Source organism: Nothobranchius furzeri, chromosome 4 (assembly GCF_043380555.1).
Source record: "Nothobranchius furzeri strain GRZ-AD chromosome 4, NfurGRZ-RIMD1, whole genome shotgun sequence".
Classification (NCBI taxonomy): domain Eukaryota; kingdom Metazoa; phylum Chordata; class Actinopteri; order Cyprinodontiformes; family Nothobranchiidae; genus Nothobranchius; species Nothobranchius furzeri.
Genome location: NC_091744.1, coordinates 84,461,774 through 84,480,189, shown reverse-complemented (window position 1 = coordinate 84,480,189; position 18,416 = coordinate 84,461,774). Strand labels below are relative to the sequence as shown.

Sequence of the window (18,416 nt, the reverse complement as noted above, 5' to 3'; positions counted from 1 at the left end):
CGGCAGGGACGGAGACAGCCTGACTGAGAGTGGCAGCTTGTTCCAGAGTTAGGGAGCTAAAACTGAGAAAGCCCGGTTCCCCGCGAGTCAGAAACCTACAAGGGAGAGCGAGTCAACAGTAATCTCACGTGTTCAATAATACACCGGTTGTTGCAACCGTAGGCTGCACAAAATACAGGAATAGTTGCCCAGCCTACATTGACTCCAGTCATGTTTGGAGAGTGAGGGACCCACCCAATATGGCGGTGACGCTGTTACGCTCTCCAGTGCCCAATGGGGCATCTATGTAGTCATGTCTATGGCACTGCAGACCTCTGAAGGACAACCTGGAGAGGCTGTTTTCTGGGTTTTGTGGCGAGTGAATATAGACCTGAAATTGATCTAATGTTGATTAAAAAATGGTTCAAAAATGTTCAAAACCAACAAAACTGAACAAAAAAACCAAACTGTGTTCAAACACAATACTTTTTAAAATCCAGGACTAAATATTCCTAGAAATCCTTTTATTTTCCTTCTCTTGAGGATATTTCTCTTCTTAGCCGTGGAGCTTCATACTGGATAGTTCTGGAAACCCAAGTTTTCTTTTTTTCACTGTTTTTAGCAACACATTCTCACACCCAAGGCATCAAATTATGACGCGTGTGACCAAGCGTCAATATATGATGATTCGGGACGCCCCAGCGCGTCAGGAGACAACGATCAGGGACAAACAGCTGACGCAGCATCCCAGAGCGTCGGTATCCGACGCCGGTGGTGAGACGGACATTAGAACTACTTGTGAACTACTTAACCTTCCCCTCACCCCAATCCTAACCATAAGGTCACAGTTTATGGACCTTCAGGTTAGGATTGGGGTGAGGGGAAGGTTAAATAGTCGAATAATGTCCGTGTGACCACGCGCGTCAAACAGTGAGGCCAGCGGAGCCACGTGACCCTGCGTGTCCCTGATCGTCGTCTCCTGATGCGCTGGGGCGTCCAGAATTGCCATATTGAGGCTTGGTCACACGCGCCATATTTTGACGCCTTGGGTGTGAGAATGTGTTGTTTTTAGTGGTTGAAGTTTACAATAACTGCCTTTAATCTTGTTTTCACTTTCTTCTTGCTTTTCTCTAAATCTATGTGCTGCTCTAGCAAGTGCATTTCCCCACTGAGATCAATAAAGTCTATTCTATTTTATTCTATTCTATTCTATTCTATTCTATTCTAACACATGCAGCCTACTGAGTTTTTAAAGGGGCATTATGGAAGTCTGACAACCAAAACATGTATAGAAATAATAAATGTCTTCTTCATACATTCTCCTGCAACGCCCTGGTCCTGTAGAATGAGCCCTGGCATTTTTACTGTGATTGCCTGTTTTTCTGTAAAATGACAGAAAAAGAGAGATGCTCGGGTCGAGCAGGCTGCTTCATGCGCGTTCACGCTCAGGCATCGCCCGTAGCATTTGCTATCCGTAGCTTTAGCAGCAGAGAGAGAGGCAGTGCCACTTTGTCGCTGTTCCTAACGCCTAGTGACAAAGCTAGCTACATTTCTGAGGACCCTTAGCTACTTTCTGTAGAACTTTCTTCTAGATATTTCCTGCAAATTAGCAACAAAATAGCCATTTTCACTCCGAACCGTTCTTTGAACGTTGTTTCAGCTGTCATCAAGGATATAAATGTTACAGATACTGTGAATGTTACTAGAGTGTAGCTCACCTTGTAAGCTGTTTAACTCTCATGCAGAAGACCTGGGTTTGATTCTGGGTGTGAACATAGTTTATTTAGAGTTTATTTTTTACATTAATGGTATATTTTTTTACAGTAAGATGCCCAAATTTTTATTTGAGACTCGCCGAACGGCATTGAATTCACAGATAAAAAAGATGTGGGTTCAACTTTCATTTTGGAACAATTTTTCAAGCAAGGGAAGGGAATGATCTGAGCATGCAGGAGGACTGACCCATCATAAACCTTTGTCGGCTGTGCTGAAGAGAAAGGTACAGAACCAAATTATTTAATTAATTAGCTGCGTGTTCTCCTGTCCTCCGGGCCACACACACACACACACACACACACACACACGGGACTGTCTCAGCTGTTATTTTCGTTAAGGAGTGTGCACGTACAGCATGCGCGCCTCGTGCACGAGCCTATTATTGAAGCTGCCGTTACGCTTTTGGCCTGAGGGGGCAATCACGAGCATAAAAATTCAAAACTTCGTAAAGTCCCTCTAACCTGTTTTAGGACCTTTTTAGGCGTGTTTGTCCTGCTTTTGGACACCCGGGAAGGACGATCTCTAGACTGATTCTGACTTTTTCTGTCTAATCTGTAAAAAGCTCCTCACGAGACGAGAAAAAAAGTGACTTTCAGTTTTTGATCCTGAAACAAAGAACATTTGAATAGAGCAGTGTTTTTTAGTAGATTGCCATCGATATTCAGTATTTATCTGAGGAACTCTGAGAGATTTAAAAATCCATGAAGTCCTTTATTTTATTAGAATTATTTTACATGAATGAAGATTTTTTGATAAGCCTTTAGAAAATCACAACTGTGGTGAACATATTCATGCATAAGGGAGGTCTAATAGGACACTTTTAATAAAACAACAATTTAGAGTCTGGTCAGAATGTTTTTGTTAAACTTGTGTTTAAAATTAAAACGTTTATTTAATCTATAATCATTTTTTGTCTCCAGCTCTTGAATACCACAATCTGAACACGTCTGCAGTGACCAGGAACTTCTGGGTGATCACAGGTAAGCGAACAGATGGGGTGCTGCTTTGTGCGGCTCAGCAGGATGGAGTCGGCTCTGCCTTTTCCTTCCCTGTACGGCTTTGGCTCTCTGGCCGTTTACGCTCCGACTCGCTTCAGCTGCTCCTTCCTGGGAAAACCTGCCGATGTATAATTCAGAGCTCCCTGGCTGGGACAGAGGGAGAGATCACATCACATCACGGACAGCATGAATGATGCCACTTTGTGTGTGTGTGTGTGTGTGTGTGTGTGTGTGTGTGTGTGTGTGTGTGTGTGTGTGTGTGTGTGTACGACAGGGACAGGCTGAGTGATCCGAATGTCTCTGAAGACTCATCTAAGCAGCGTTTTAACAGACGGGACAATAATCCGGCCACCTCATCCTTCATCTCCTCCTGATCCTTCTTCATTCTCTTTTTCCTCCCTCCCCCTTCTGTTCGACTCATTGTCCATCCATTCTTTTGCTCCTCTTTCTCCTCCCTAAACCCCGCTTTTGTGTCTCCTCGCAGTGATCCAGGATGTAGACAGCTCCTCTCTGGAGGCCAACTACCAGAGCTTTGCTAGTCTGATGGAGCAGCGGCTGGCCGAGCTTTTCCTGGTAGCGGGCAGGCAGGGCCCTCAGACCGCCAGATCCCGGCGGGCCACCACTGTGGGCGGCTACACCGTGCAGGTCAGTGATGACGAAGCACGGTGTTACTCAGCCTTTTTATTCGTGCATGACGAGTTCACGTTTTGTGTGACAGTAGCTAACGTTGTTTCACAAACTTATCGTGAGGTTTATTGTGTGGTTCAGCAGGTAGTTTACTAATAGTGTTCACTTGTGCTGTCTGGCAGCTGTTCCTGTTGCCCAGTTTTACATACAGGATGTGGTTACCTCCTGGTGTCCTCTCTCAGGAGACACAATATCCAGAATGATAAAATATGTTTGTGTGAAATCAGGCAGAACCTGTTTGTTTCAAACTTATTGCTGTCACCCACAGCACCGACCGGGCTACTGTTACTTTATATGAGTGACCAGATGTGAGCATGAGCAGCTCCAGGAGTAGACAGCTGGGCAGAGTTTACTTGGGGCTGTTTTGAGATCTTGAGAGGTAAAAGGAGTGAGAGCAAAGGCTGCAGGCTACCACTTTATGTTGAAATGTTTCAAGTTAGGAGAACGTGTTTGTGTTTTGGTTTCTGTAGATTCACGCGGAGGTGGTGGACGTAATGAAATGATCGTATGAGCTTGTTGTCATGGTCTGTGTCTGCGTCTCCCCTCATGTGTCTCCTTGTGTTCTCCACCCATCTCAAGGTTCTCCTTTTGTGTCTCCTAGCGCCCTCACATGTCCTTGTCTTCGTCTTCCTCGTGTGTTCCTCATTTGTCCCCAGGTCCGCAGCCCTCTAGGTTTCCCTCCCCAGGTATCCCCCTCCCAGGTCCAGTGCTCCCGTGGTCCCCCTTAGTCACTCCCCTGTAGTTTATCTTTCTGTAGTGTTTTCCTTTAGTTTCGGCTGTTCATTTTATTAGTCTCTTTAGTGTGTTTTTCTCACCGGTGTTTGTGGGTTTCCTCCCCCCTTAGAATATTGCTTGCTGCTCTTCTTGTCTTTAGGTTTTACTGTTAGGTCATGTTAGTTTCCTCCCTGATTAGTTAATTGCTTTCACTTGGTTTCTCTCCCCACACACCTGCAGCTCATCTCCCTCTCATCCTCCCCAGTGTATAAAACCCTGTCTGTGTCTCAGTGTTTTGTCAGTTCATTGATGTTTGTCAGTGTTGTTTTGTTCCCCCCCACTAGGTCTCTAGGTCTCTGCTCATAAGTGAGCTTTTGTTTTTTGTTTTTCAGTTTTAGATATTAGGGTTGGCTTCCTGCCCTTTTGGGTTTTTTGTTCCCCTTCCTAATAAAGGAATGTTTTCATTCCCATCTACTCCTGCCTCGTGTCGTTCTGGGTGTCTGCATTTCGGGGCCTACTCCTGCTGCTCTCAATGTGACACTTGTGTGCATGTGATTTTCTGCATGTGTCACTTCTCTGCTTGGCATCCCATATTGTGCAAATGAAGACGATGTGTGATTCCCCTCCGGCCTCGTGCATCACACACCCTCAAGGTTTAATGGCCTTCACAGATGACCAGTTTCATGGCTGCAGGGTGGAGAAGCTTACAGAGAGCTGACAGGGCCATGGGGGGTTGAGAAAACCTCCAGCCTGTTAATAACGAATATCCTTTCTTTTTACGACAGAATCAAATGACCAGACTTGATTAAACCGTGTGATGCTCCAAGAAAAGTGTTTGATGTGTGATGAAAGGAAATTGGGATCTCAAATGACTCCGTTGTACTCGAGTGTCTTCACTGAGCGCATTCATCTTGCAGCAAACGCTCGGCTTGATCAAAGCGAGAGAGATTAGTCGTTCTGATTGGGCCACAGATACAGCAGTCTGTTGGTGCAAAGAGATAAGCGTGTTTAATGTGGCCTTAGATTTCATGTTTGGCTGACGGTAGAAGTGTTGTGTATCTGTCTCCCCCCAGATGGTGAGCATGCGTCGGCTTTCAGGTCCGAAGAACCCGGCGGAGATGACCTACTACGTCCAGCTGAACGGAGAGCCCATGACAGGAGCCGTCGCTGCGAAGACCCTCAGCAGTCTGGATTCCCAGACCATGGCTCTGACTCTGGGGTACTTCGTACAAGTTCAGGCTGAACGTAAGCTTGTTGCCATGATTTAAAATCAGACCCTAGAGAGGGCTCACCATAGTTCACCCTAACCCCAACCCAACTTTAATAAGCAGGTAAAACAATGTAATACCAATTACCAATTAATCAGTCAATTAAATATTATGGCCTTTTGTCCATAATTTCCCTTGTTCCTATTCTTTAAAGTGACAGTGTGTAGTTTCCTCAGCAATATGGGGCAGTATATACCTAAATCATTGCAAGCAAGCATTATTTTTGTGTTCAAGTAAGACCTTACCAACAGATGCCAGTTAGGGTCAAAAATCCTTGGGTTTGCAACCTCCAGCTAAATCAAAAGAACATCACTGGCAGTGATTGAAGAGGTAAATGTGTAAAACGTTTATTAAAGCTGAAAGTTCTGTAACCGTTTGTTACAAATCAGTAAATACATTCGGTCCTCGCGGGCTTCCGTAGAAGGAAACATGGCACCCAATATGGCGTCGCCCATAGACTTAGACCTACTGCCATGTATTTTAGAATAGATTTTCGTGGTCAAAAGTTATCAAACCGTCAATTTCTTTCAACAACTGGGTATCATTTAATTCATTTACAACAACATTTCAATGGATATTTCCAGATATTAATGGTAAAAACTACATATTGTCACTTTAATGTTCACGAATCACCTCTTCTTCATCAAACTCGTCTCTTTTGACCTAGTTTTAGTCAGAAAAATCTGCTTCCTAATTTTTTTATGCAAATATTTTTTTCTTGAGCCATAAATAGTTTTAAACTAATTAATTTTGTGTATTCTGCAAATCTGCGTTTCCCTTACCTGATTCTAAATGTATGAGAAAAATAAACGCATTTTAAAGTGAATTCCCATTTTTAAAGGGACTTTACGGAGTTTTGAATTTTTATCAAATCATCAAAAATCAAATCTACTTTATTTATAAAGCGCTTTCACATGGCCAAAATGGACAAACAAAGCGCTGTACACCAATAAAAAGCACCACAATAGGACAGAGATATGACCATTAAAATACAATAATTAATCCGTTTAAAATACAATAAGAAATCCATTTAAAATACAATACGAAAACCTGAGTGCAAGTTCACAGTCCATATCCGGCCTACTTCCCCCAACTTCAAAGTCCAAACGCCAGCGAGAACAGCTGTGTCTTTAGTCTTCCTTTAAAGGTTTCTAATGGCTTGGCCTGTTTTACACCAGCTGGCAGCTCATTCCAAAGACTTGGTCCAAGTACTGAAAAGGCACGACTCCCACGAGACTTCAGGCTGTACCTAGGCACAGTTAGTAAACTCTGGTCAGCTGACCTAAGGGAACGCACCGGGACATGCTGGTGGATGATATCAGAAAGATATTTAGGAGCCCCTGAGTTTAACGCCGTAAATACAAGCAGGATGACCTTAAACCTGATGGATAAAGAACAGGGAGCCAATGCAAGGCACGTAGGACTGGTGTAATATGTTCAGACCTCCTGGTAGATGTTAACAACCGAGCTGCAGAGTTCTGAACCGCCTGGAGGCGTGCTATTGGAGCTTGCCTAAGCCCCGCATATAGCGAATTACAATAATCCAGCCTGCAGGTAACAAAGGCATGGATTACAGTTTCCAAATGACTATGGGACAGAAAAGGCTTAATTTTCGCTATGTGGCGTAGATGAATAAACCAAGATCTCACGATTCCATTCACTTGAGCATCAAATCTGAGCTCTGCGTCCAGTTTTACCCCTAAGTTAGTGACCACCGCCTTCTGATGCAGTGCCAGAGTGGAAAAATCAAGCCCTTGGGCACCTCCTGGGATCTTTGGTGGTGTAAACAGAATAACTTCAGTCTTGTGTTCGTTAAAACACAAGAAGTTCTGAGCCAACCATAGCTTGATGTCCTCCAGGCAGTCCAACAGAGGTTGAATGGTGCATAACCCACCACGCTTAATTGGAAAAATGACCTGGCAATCATCAGCATATTGATGGAATGACACGTCATGTTTACGGACTAGTTCACCCAGGGGTAGGAGATATAAGGAGAAGAATAGTGGGGCCAAAATCGATCCCTGGGGAACTCCCCAAGGCAGCTCTGCCAGATCGGAGGAACAGTCCCCCAACCTCACACAAAAACTCCTCCCAGTCAAGTAAGATCGTATCCACTTAAGTGCCTGGCCAGTAATGCCCACAGACCGCTCCAGCCGGTTTATTAGGATGTTATGATCAACGGTATCAAAGGCTGATGACAAGTCCAAGAGCACCAGAACCACAGCATCACCGGAATCATTTGCCAATAAAATGTCTTCAAGGACCTTAAGCAGTGCAGATTCAGTGCTATGAAAGGGTTTAAACCCAGATTGAAATACTTCTCCAATTTCCCATTCCTGTAGAAAAGACATCGGTTGGATAAACACAGCCCTCTCTGTGATCTTTGAGATGAAAGGGAGAGTAGATACAGGTCTGTAATTGGACAAGATTGTTGGGTCGAGCCCTGATTTCTTAAGCAAAGGTTGTACCATCGCCTGCTTTAGGGGAGTAGGGACTTCCCCAGATATCAAGCTGCTATTTACAATTTGCAGTACGTGATCACCCACTACAGAAAAAAACTTCTGTCAGTGGCCTTGCCGGGAGAACATCAGTTACCGCCCCTGTTGGCTTAAGTCTCATGACCAGATCCTCAAGCTCTGCAAGAGTTAATGGTTGAAAACCCTCCAGTGCCTTTGGAACACAGAGATCTGTATAGGGGGCATGCTTAAGTGGTGGAATAGAGGCCCTTGTCACCCTTACCTTGTCCACAAAGAGGTCCACAAACTTGTTACATGACTCAGTGGTGTACTCAATCGCAAGGGGCATGCTCGCGATTGCCCCCTCAGGCCCAAAGCGTAATGGCAGCTTCAATAGTAGGCTCGTGCACGAGGCGCGCATGCTGTATGTGCACACTCCTTAACGAAAATAACAGCTGAGACAGTCCCATGTGTGTGTGTGTGTGTGTGTGTGTGGCCCGGAGGACAGGAGAACGCCCAGCTAATTAATTAAATAATTTGGTTCTGTACCTTTCTCTTCAGCACAGCCGACAAAGGTTTATGATGGGTCAGTCCTCCTGCATGCTCAGATCATTCCCTTCCCTTGCTTGAAAAATTGTTCCAAAATGAAAGTTGAACCCACATCTTTTTATCTGTGAATTCAATGCCGTTCGGCGAGTCTCAAATAAAAATTTCGGCATCTTACTGTAAAAAAATATACCATTAATGTAAAAAAGAAACTCTAAATAAACTATGTTCACATCCAGAACTGAACCCAGGTCTTCTGCACGAGAGTCCGACATCTTACTAGGTGAGCTACAGCACCAGTGACATCCTCTGTATCTGTAACATTTATATCGTTGATGACAGCTGAAACAACGTCAAACCAAAGAACGGTTCGGAGCGAAAATGGCTATTTTGTTGCTAATTAGCAGGAAATATCTAGAAGAAAGTTCTACAGAAAGTAGCTAAGGGTCCTCAGAAATGTAGCTAGCTTTGTCACTAGGCGTTAGGAACAGCGACAAAGTGGCACTGCCTCTCTCTCTGCTGCTAAAGCTACGGATAGCAAATGCTACGGGCGATGCCTGAGCGTGAACGCGCATGAAGCAGCCTGCTCGACCCGAGCAGCTCTCTTTTTCTGTGATTTTACAGAAAAACAGGCAATCACAGTAAAAATGCCAGGGCTCATTCTGCAGGACCAGGGCATTGCAGGAGAATGTATGAAGAAGACATTTATTATCTCTATACATGTTTTGGCTGTCACACTTCCATAATGTCCCTTTAAAGATAAAACTCAAAACCCACATTCAACTCAGCCTTTTTCATGAAATGCTTACAGAGTTACAAAAGAGTCAGTTAAGACAACATGTGTTGTCATTTTAGACGATAAGTCTAAATATTTAGCACAGGAAATGGAGAAGTAAGTGGAATTGTGTTTTTTCTTTTGCATATTTACACAGAATCTATTTCAGGCGTCTGCACAACCACATGTGATCTAAATACCACTGAACACATTTGTCATTCAGCAGCCATTGTGCTGAAGCTGCTCCAGTCTAAATGTTCCTCAGGATTTAGCTACAAAGCACAGCTGGCTTTGCTTACTCTGACATTCAGCAGCATTTCGGTTTTCATAAATTTACATGCATTTCCATAACGTGCACCCAATTAACTTCAGGGCTCCGCTTCAAAAATCAGAATCAAAGATCCTTTTCCAGCTTTGTTCGGAGCTGTGTTGTCGAGGAGACTTTGTTGAGTTTGCTGGAACGATGTTTTATTATAGCAGCTAAAAAAGGAAAATACATTTCAATGTCATATTTTCCTTTAATCCTGCAGAATTATCAAACAGGAGCAAAAACAAAGCAGCAGTCTTCACAGCTCCTGCTGACGGTGCTGAGTTTGGGAACAGAGCAGAATATTCTTGTGAAACTTGTTCATTTTGGGCTCGTTGGAAACCAAATACATTCCCTCTCATTTTGAAAGCACGTGCCACTGACTGATAAGCTCAAAATGAAGTTATGTAGTAGATAACCAAGTTAGGAACACTGGATATGGTTTGGGTTGCGTAGTGTTTTACTTTCCTGTCATGAAAATGTGCGTGGGTAAGGTAAAACACGTCGGAATACCGGAATGTTACCATGTACACGTCGGTTTCTATATCCTAACAAGGCCGTATATTAATGGCAGTGAGGGAAAATCCTCCACAATTCTCTAAAACGGGCAGCAAAAAAAAAGACAATTTGATAAAGAAGGAAATGGTCATTTTAACATTATTTAAGCAAAATGCTAAATATGTAAATATGTATACAGTACAGAACCAAAGTTTGGACACACCTTCTCATTCAATGTGTTGTCTTTTTTTCATGACCCTTTACTTTGGTAGATTCTCACTGAAGGCATCAAATCAACTCCGGGTCGGGGGAGAGGTCCTACCTCAAGTGGAGGAGTTTAAGTATCTCGGGGGTCTTGTTCACGAGTGAGGATAGGAGGGATCGGGAGATCGACAGGCGGATTGGTTCGGCGTCTGCAGTGATGCGGACGCTCAACCGATCCGTCGTGGTGAAGAGGGAGCTGAGCCAGAAAGCCAGGCTCTCGATTTACCGGTCGATCTACGTCCCAATCCTCACCTATGGTCATGAGCTTTGGGTAATGACCGAAAGAACGAGATCGCGGATACAAGCGGCCCAAATGAGTTTCCTCCGTAGGGTGGCCGGGCTCAGCCTTAGAGATAGGGTGAGGAGCTCGGACATTCGGGAGGGACTCTGAGTAGAACCGCTGCTCCTCCGGATCGAAAGGAGTCAGTTGAGGTGGTTTGGGCATCTGGTCAGGACGCCTCCCTGGGGAGGTGTTTCGGGCATGTCCTGCCGACAGGAGGCCCCCGGGTCGACCCAGGACACGTTGGAGAGGTTACATCTCCAATCTGGTCCGGGAACGCCTTGGGGTCCTGCCGGAGGAGCTGGTGGAGGTGGCCGGGGAGAGGACGGTCTGGAATGCTGCTCCGCGACCCGGACCCGGATAAGCGGAGGAAGACAACGACGGCATCAAATCAAACTCACATTATCCTGATGAGCTTCAAGAGGTGGTCCAGTAATCAGAGCAACGGCTGGCTATTTTGAAGAAAACAGAATATAAAACATGTATTCAGTTGTTACTACCCCCTCATGTCCAGGAGGGTATGGGGTTGAAACGTAACAAAAGGCGAGACAGTTAAGGTGATTTCAACTGCTTTTAGTTTTAAAAGCTCTTCCGGATGGTCTCCTGCAACAGCACCGGGCGACATAAATAGCTCAAAATCTCCCTGAAACTCAGGGGAAGGGTCAAAACATTCAATAAACAATAAACAGTCTTTTAATCAATAACATAAATCAACCCGCAGGAGCTGAAGAGAACTAAAAACGGCTAAACAAAGGGGAGGAGGAGGCACGGCCTCAAAACGCAGCGTGTCCTCTAAAAACCCACGAGAGAGAGAGAGAGAGAACATTCCTTTAAAACAACCACGATCCTTACACCTCCAAATCGGAGGACCCAAACTCCTTTACAGGAGATTACTCCAGTGTAGATCAGCCGGAATGGGAGTGATGTGACAGCGTTTATTTGCATTGGAAAGGAATCTGGCTGCAGCATTTACCAATGCAGTCAGTCCTTTCTGACCTCCAACCGTTGCAGGTGCTGCATCAGTGGCGATCCCGCTCAGCTTTTTGAATGGCAGTTCAAAATTGTTCATTGCCACAACAACTTGTTGAAACAAATCTTCACCTTTAGTAGTGCCGTGCATGGCTTGCAAAGACAGTAACTCCTCCTCTGTTTCAAAAATCGCTAGCTGGTGCCGTGTTAGCGATGTCTGTCGTCTCATCACGGGCCAAAGAAAAATACTCAAAGTTTCCTGCAGTGTCCTTCGGTGTATTTTTAATATCTTGTGCCATATCAGCAATCCTGTCAGACACGGTTCTTCGAGACAAACTGATGCTTTGAAATAATTGCACCTTGTCGGGGACGAGCAGCTCTGCGGCAGCTATGAGGCACTCCTTTACAAACTCTCCTTCAGCATGCGGTTTCACCTTCTTTGCTATCAATGCACTCACCTCGAAACTTGCACGCGTAATATTCTCTCTGTCAGTCTGTGGACGTGTGAAAGCTGCTTGTTGAGCAGTCAAACTCCGATGAAGAGCACTTATTTTATCCAAGCACACTTGTCCTTTTAACTCTGCAAGTTTACCATGTTTTGAAGTGTAATGGCGCTCGAGATTCGCCTTTTTCATTACTGCCAGCGCATCACCACAAACTAAGCACACTGGCTTGCCTTTCACTTCAACGAAGAAAACAATAATTTGTCAATTTTTCCTGGAATCCACAGCATTCTGGCTCCACCTTCCTCTTCTTGACAGCAGCCATGATTAATGCTTAGTCGTCTGTCTCAGTCACATAATGACGTTCATCTCATGGTGCATTCACTGACTCTGAGCCTAATTCGGACATACAACTCCATCTGTTTTATCGCTGAAAATTTCATTTCCCCCCCCAACTTTCTAAAACAAATTTTCATTGATAAATTCTAAAGGTTTTTGGTCTGGCGGTCTGGTTAAAATGGTCTCGCGGGCCGTATTCGGCCCTCAGGCCGGACGTTCCCCACCCCTGTTCCAACAGCTCGCAGCGGTCTGTCGGGGCGCTAGCACGGCGCTGTCCAAGGTGCTGAAATGTGTCCACTGTAAACAGAGCTGTAACCACATGGCGGGGCCTTCCAGGCATCCGGCAAAACTGGTGGATGTAACATCAGTTATTTCACATTGTTTGGTTAGGTACAAAACTCCACATGTGTTCATTCATAGTTTTGATGCCTTGATGGTCATGAAGATAAAGAAAACCCACTGAATGAGAAGGCATGTCCAAACTTTTGGCCTGTACTGTATGTATTTTTATTATTTATTTTTATAACTGTTATAAATTAATATAAACAACATAAAAACTGCACACTCTGATTTCTATTTTTAAGCAAATAAGTCATACTTCATACCAATGAATATCAAACAGAAGAGGACCGGGGAAACAGCCCTGAGGAACACCTTGTGTTGCAGTGCTTGTTTTGTTTTGTTTAATCCACAGAATTTGACTTGTGTGTGTGTGTGTGTGTGTGTGTGTGTGTGTGTGTGTGTGTGTGTGTGTGTGTGTGTGTGTGTGTGTGTGTGTGTGTGTGTGTGTGTGTGTGTGTAGCTGTGGTAAAGACGCCACCTGGCAACCTGTGGATCATGGCCGTTCTGACGCCTCTCTTCTTACTGATGGTCGTGATCGGAATGGTGGCCTTCATCGTCTGTAAGAGGAACCGGGTCATTTTCAAAACGGGAGCATTCAGGACCTTCAAAAGCCGCTCCAAGGTAAAAAATCTTTGGTTTTATCTTTTGTCCTTCTTACACCTTTTGTTATTTTTCTTCTCCTTCCTCACGTACTGTTTCCACTATAAATTAGCTGTTTTTTTTTTGTCACCCGGAGACGTTCACAGCTTCACTCAATCCCAGAGATTTAATCTGCTCCATGGTTGTGATAAGATTACATAACCACGTCACAAGGGACACGTCAGACAGAAAACTGATTGTGTCAAGCTTTTCCTGCGGGTCAGAAAAATGAATTTCATCTCTGTAGGCTCCAGTCATTTGTTTCCCACTACCCAGAAGCCCGTGGTCGTTACTAATCATGCATGCTGCAAATCTGCTAAAGAGGAGCAGCTCGCTGCAGTGGAAGGGACCCTAAGGCCGATGTTCGGCCCATCATTTCAGCTTATTAGTGGTTACCTGAAAACCACTCAGTCATTGTGAGCGTGTTTTTAATAAACTGTTACCAGATCAGGTCAGATGGTTGTCATGGATACTGAACAGCTGCTGTTGGAGAGGCACTTAAGAGCCTCTTTTATGCTGAAGCATTGAGCTTGGATGCTAAAATTCAGAATTGGAATGCGGCATCTCATATCCTAGTTAGACCTGCAGTAATTGTTTCACTCTGTGATGAAACGTCTTTTGGCCAAACCTTGGTTGGGGGTCTGATTGAGCACATTTGAGCCCTACCTTTTTACCATCTCATCCTTTTTAAATGACTACCTGAATGGCCTTTGTTTGGAGAAATGGAGTTTCCATCCTTCAGGGCTGATGAGCTAACAGCTAGTCTGACCAAGGTGGATCGCTGCCATGGTACTGCAGCTGAGACCTGCACAAAGATTTATAAACAGGTCACGCAAACAGTATGTTATGAACGATAATGATAAATACATTATGGGATTATTTACCTGGAATTGTTATGAGTGGTTCATCCAGAGTTAGATCTGGCAGGAATCTTATAACATTTGTTACCAAATTAGCATAAATTAACATAAATCTTTATAAAGTTATGTTTTGACTGACTGGATTTAAACAGTGGAGATTAGAGTTGTTGTAGCTGAGCAGACCTGTTGGATGTGGATCTATAGCCCTAAGCTAAGGCTGTTCAGGACGCTAGCCACAAAAGGTAAGACAGCGATTGGTTTTGCTTTCTAAAAGAAACGCTGCTCAAAATGGCTGAAATATCCCTTTATTTGGATGAACTGTTCATAAAAAATTGTAATCCATGTAGATTTATGGCCTCATGGTGGCGCAGTTGGTAGCACTGATGCCACGCAGCAAGATGGTTGCAGGTTGAAATCCCAGCTGCATGTGTGGGTACTCCAGTTTCCTCCCACTGAACCAAAACAGGAGTGTTGAGATTTACCTTTTAAAGAAGCAGCTGCAACGTACACAAACCAAACATCAACAGTCACTTGGGTGCATTATGCAGAGTCACCACTAGATGGCACCACATGTAGAAGAACAGCGGTTCTGTCTCCTTGTGCTTTATTCATTTTAATTGCTGAGAATTTATTTCTATGGAAGAAAACGATAAAGGAAACACGAGAATCCTCCCACAACCATTGCAGCCTCGACCCCTTCCTTCCTATCCTCTTGGTGACTTTTTCCCTTTGACTTTTTCCCTGTTCAGACGTCATATCGAAGGGAGGGCAGTTACCACCACCAGGTATTTAATGAAACAGCTGCTTGGTGGAACAGCAAAATACACGTTTTGCTGTACAGTTTTATTGTAATTTTGCCTGTTGTTGTTGTTGTTGTTGTTGTTGTTGCTGCTGCTGCATCTGCTTCCTGCATGCTCTGTCGTCGTGGACATGACTTACTCCCACCCGTCTCATCACCGGGCGATCAATAAGAGGAATGGGTTGGTGGCAATGACGGCATGTTTAAAAAAAGCAGTTTTCCCAAGATTTAAGCTGCTGAGGTACGAGCCGATGGATTCAATTAAAGGCGAATGAGCTGAGTCCTGCTGGCCGGAGGCGAGCCATAAACATGGTTTCCAAAAGGGGGAGGCTTTAACACCTGATTTTATTTATGAGCATTCACACAAATTGATTTGATCCTGATTCTTCAGCGGAAACAACCAGTTTTACCTTCGCAGTTAAAGCTGCTTCTGCCCACAGCGGCTCGTCAGGAATCCTGCGAGGTTGAATTAGAAGCAGGACACCAACAACCAGCTGATAAAATCCTTTAAATATCAAAGCCTCCTTAAAGACGCCATCACTTGTTGCTTTGATGGAGGATGAGTTATTTTGGTTCAGACGTTCTCCTTCTCATCCCTCGAGATGCAAAGTGAGCAGAGAGATGGATGTAAGGAAGGGGAGGTGGGACATTTTTAGTCAGTAATGGAGATGGTGTAACTTCAGAGCACAGCAGGGTGTAAACCTCCCAGAAAAAAGTTCTCTCTCTCTCTCTCTCTCTCTCTCTCTCTCTCTCTCTCTCTCTCTGTCTCTGTCTCTGTCTCTGTCTCTGTCTCTCTCTCTCTCTCTCTCTCTCTCTCTCTCTCTCTCTCTCTCTCTCTCTCTGTCTCTCTCTCTCTCTCTCTCTCTCTCTCTCTCTCTCTCTCTCTCTCTCTCTCTTAAAATTTTCCAGCTCCAGGTTTATTTGCTCTCACAATCGTTGGTAAACATTTAATGTGTCTTGTTTTGTTTTTTGCAACAGGGGGCATCAAATATTAACAGGATCTGGAACTATGGGGTTTTTTAAGTGGAGCCGGGAGGCTACAATTCTGTATTTTAACCACATTGGTGTTTACCCTCTCCCCAACCAGAGAACTGGCATCTATAAGCAAATGAGATAAATATTTAGCAGACCTGCTTGTGGCAATGTGCTAACACTGAAATATAAAATAAAACCTTTTAAGGCTGATAAGTTATTATATCCAGGGATGTTTGTGGGATGAGGCTCACAAGGGACTCTACGATTGGTGGTTGCGTTTAAGTTATAAGTTAAACAGCCATGCAAACAAAAAATCCGAATTATGCATTGCAACTCGCAGAATGAACGTACTGTAAGATTCTAGTGAGTCACTCTGGTTTTTCATGCAGGCTGAACATGAAGATAGTCTCCTACACCTATCTCCTGCATTAGCTTCTGACAGAAAACAGACGGTGAAACTCTAGGATAGAAAATCCTGACAGATCTACGTCACACTGTCACTAACATTCATGGACTCACCCATCTTGACTCACGACGGGGAAGGCTGTTGTTGGCTTAGCGTCCAGGTCTCAGCTAGTAGAAGCTAACCGTTATCGTTAGCAACTCCACCACACAGCAGAACTCCTCCAGGCTCGTGTTATTTGTGGAGATAAAACATCAACGTTGCAAGTCAGTGGTAGAGTCGAGTCGCTGGTATCCAATTCAAGGACAGATGTCCGTCAACCGTAGATTACGCCCATTTTCACTGGTGAGCATTAAGCCACATCCTGATGGGATCACACCGCTCACGGTCTATCATAACCATTAATGGAGTGAGATGAAAACATCTAAACGCTAAAAGGAGTCAGGAGCAGACTCATCTGTTTAATCCGCTGTTGGTATGGAGCCTCGTGTTTGCACGCGCGTGCAAAGCTCTCCCACCTCTCTGAGCTATCCGTCACCGTCCGAGACAAGCAGAAGCTGCTGATCGATACCGTGGCTTATATTCAGTTTGAGTGTGTTAAAGAGTGATTCCACATCACGCGGTGGACTTCATTCATCCGCTGCGCAGCTGGAACGTTTTCTCTCCTTCCTTCACTTTATTAAACACAACATTATTAGAAAACAGGTCAATAGCAGAAAAACAACATGGCATCACCTAAATTGTCTTATAAGGTGTATAGACAGATACCCTAAGCTACACCTATCTGTGGCCTAAAATGCTTGGTCCAAGTTAAACAGCTTAAAGAGCAAGTCACCCCCTACAAGAAACTTACTTCACTCCCACTTCATGTTTGAAAAATGCAACAAACGCTGTTGCTTGGCAGACCAAGAGGGCGGAGCCGCTAACAAATACACACACACAGGCTCACAATGGCATTGTGACATCATCATTTACCAGATGACATCATAGCATACCTCTTAGCCAATAGCGGTGGCAGATTTAAATTCAAATACAGTGCAGAATTTTTCCCTGACGACGGCCCACCACTGACAGTTTTAGGCAGAATATTTGAATTTTAACCAAGATGCACTGAAGTGCCAAATTATTGACGACACGTGTCTGCAGCACGATTAGACACTCCTTTATATAGTTTATCAGCAAAAAAAATGTGATTTGGGGGTGACTTGCTCTTTAAAATGCCTTTCCTTCCTCCGAGCTGCCTCAGATAGCCGAACCGCACTCGACCACAATAGAGGTGGAATCAGCAAAAGTAAAAACAAATCCATTTTTCATTTGTTAGGTGTTCAGTACAAGTGAAATGCAGCAGCTGCCATTCAGGGGACAGAAGGTGTTTTGCATTTTGCTGCATCATTCAGGTCCCTCAGGAGGGTGTGATCTAAGCGCCGTGTCCCCGTGCAGACGTGCACATCACTCTTTTTTAAAAGGCATCTAGTGCTTTTGTAATTTTAACACAAAACTCGGGTTCAGTCGTGCTCTCTGCCCTGTTAGAGCTGACTTTGAATCAATATGGCCACTCGGGGGAATAGAGCACATCTCGTCCATCTGCTGCACATCATCAGGCTGCTGTTGGTGGACGCTAAAATTAGACAAGAACAGAAGCTTCTGTTTGATGGCGAAGAGGGGAGATGGCTCAGCAGCACCGTGGGGTCGTGTTCAGTGTTGCTTCACAACGTCTCTGAGTAAAAAGGAGTGGTGGGACCCCCCCCCCCCCGTTTTATCCTCTCTGCACTTCTTCTGTCGGTTTTCCAAACAAATGAAAGTTCATGTATGACGGACTGACGCTCGCGTTGCTCCATGAAGTCCACCTGCAGCCGATTGCTTCAGTAAACGGGCTCCTCAGACGAGATGAAAGACGGCCGTTTGTTAAGTCAACACACTTTTAGTGGGAAGAGGAAGAGATGTGGGTGAGGAAGTGGAGGGGGGTGGGGGGATTAGATTAAGCAGAAGAGACGATTAAAAAAGAAGGTTTGTAATAGTCACAAAACATCAAAGTCACATCCTTCAGCAGGATTCTTCAGGTCGTCACGAACAGCATCCAGAAGCAGAACGATGAATCC

General features: G+C 44.5%; 1 protein-coding gene across 3 annotated transcripts in view; it reads left to right on the top strand.

Annotated features, from left to right (window-relative positions):
- kiaa1549la (KIAA1549-like a) overlaps nucleotides 1-18,416 on the top strand; it is a 134,346-nt gene that overhangs the window by 75,668 nt on the left and 40,262 nt on the right. For 2 of the 3 annotated variants that reach the window (XM_070550536.1, XM_070550535.1), the window contains exons 8-12: nucleotides 2,676-2,735; nucleotides 3,238-3,398; nucleotides 5,228-5,399; nucleotides 13,102-13,262; nucleotides 14,890-14,925. In XM_070550536.1, the coding sequence (XP_070406637.1) occupies nucleotides 2,676-2,735; nucleotides 3,238-3,398; nucleotides 5,228-5,399; nucleotides 13,102-13,262; nucleotides 14,890-14,925 (590 nt within the window). The remainder of the gene's footprint in view (nucleotides 1-2,675; nucleotides 2,736-3,237; nucleotides 3,399-5,227; nucleotides 5,400-13,101; nucleotides 13,263-14,889; nucleotides 14,926-18,416) is intronic. The other variant, XM_070550537.1, reaches the window with a different exon arrangement.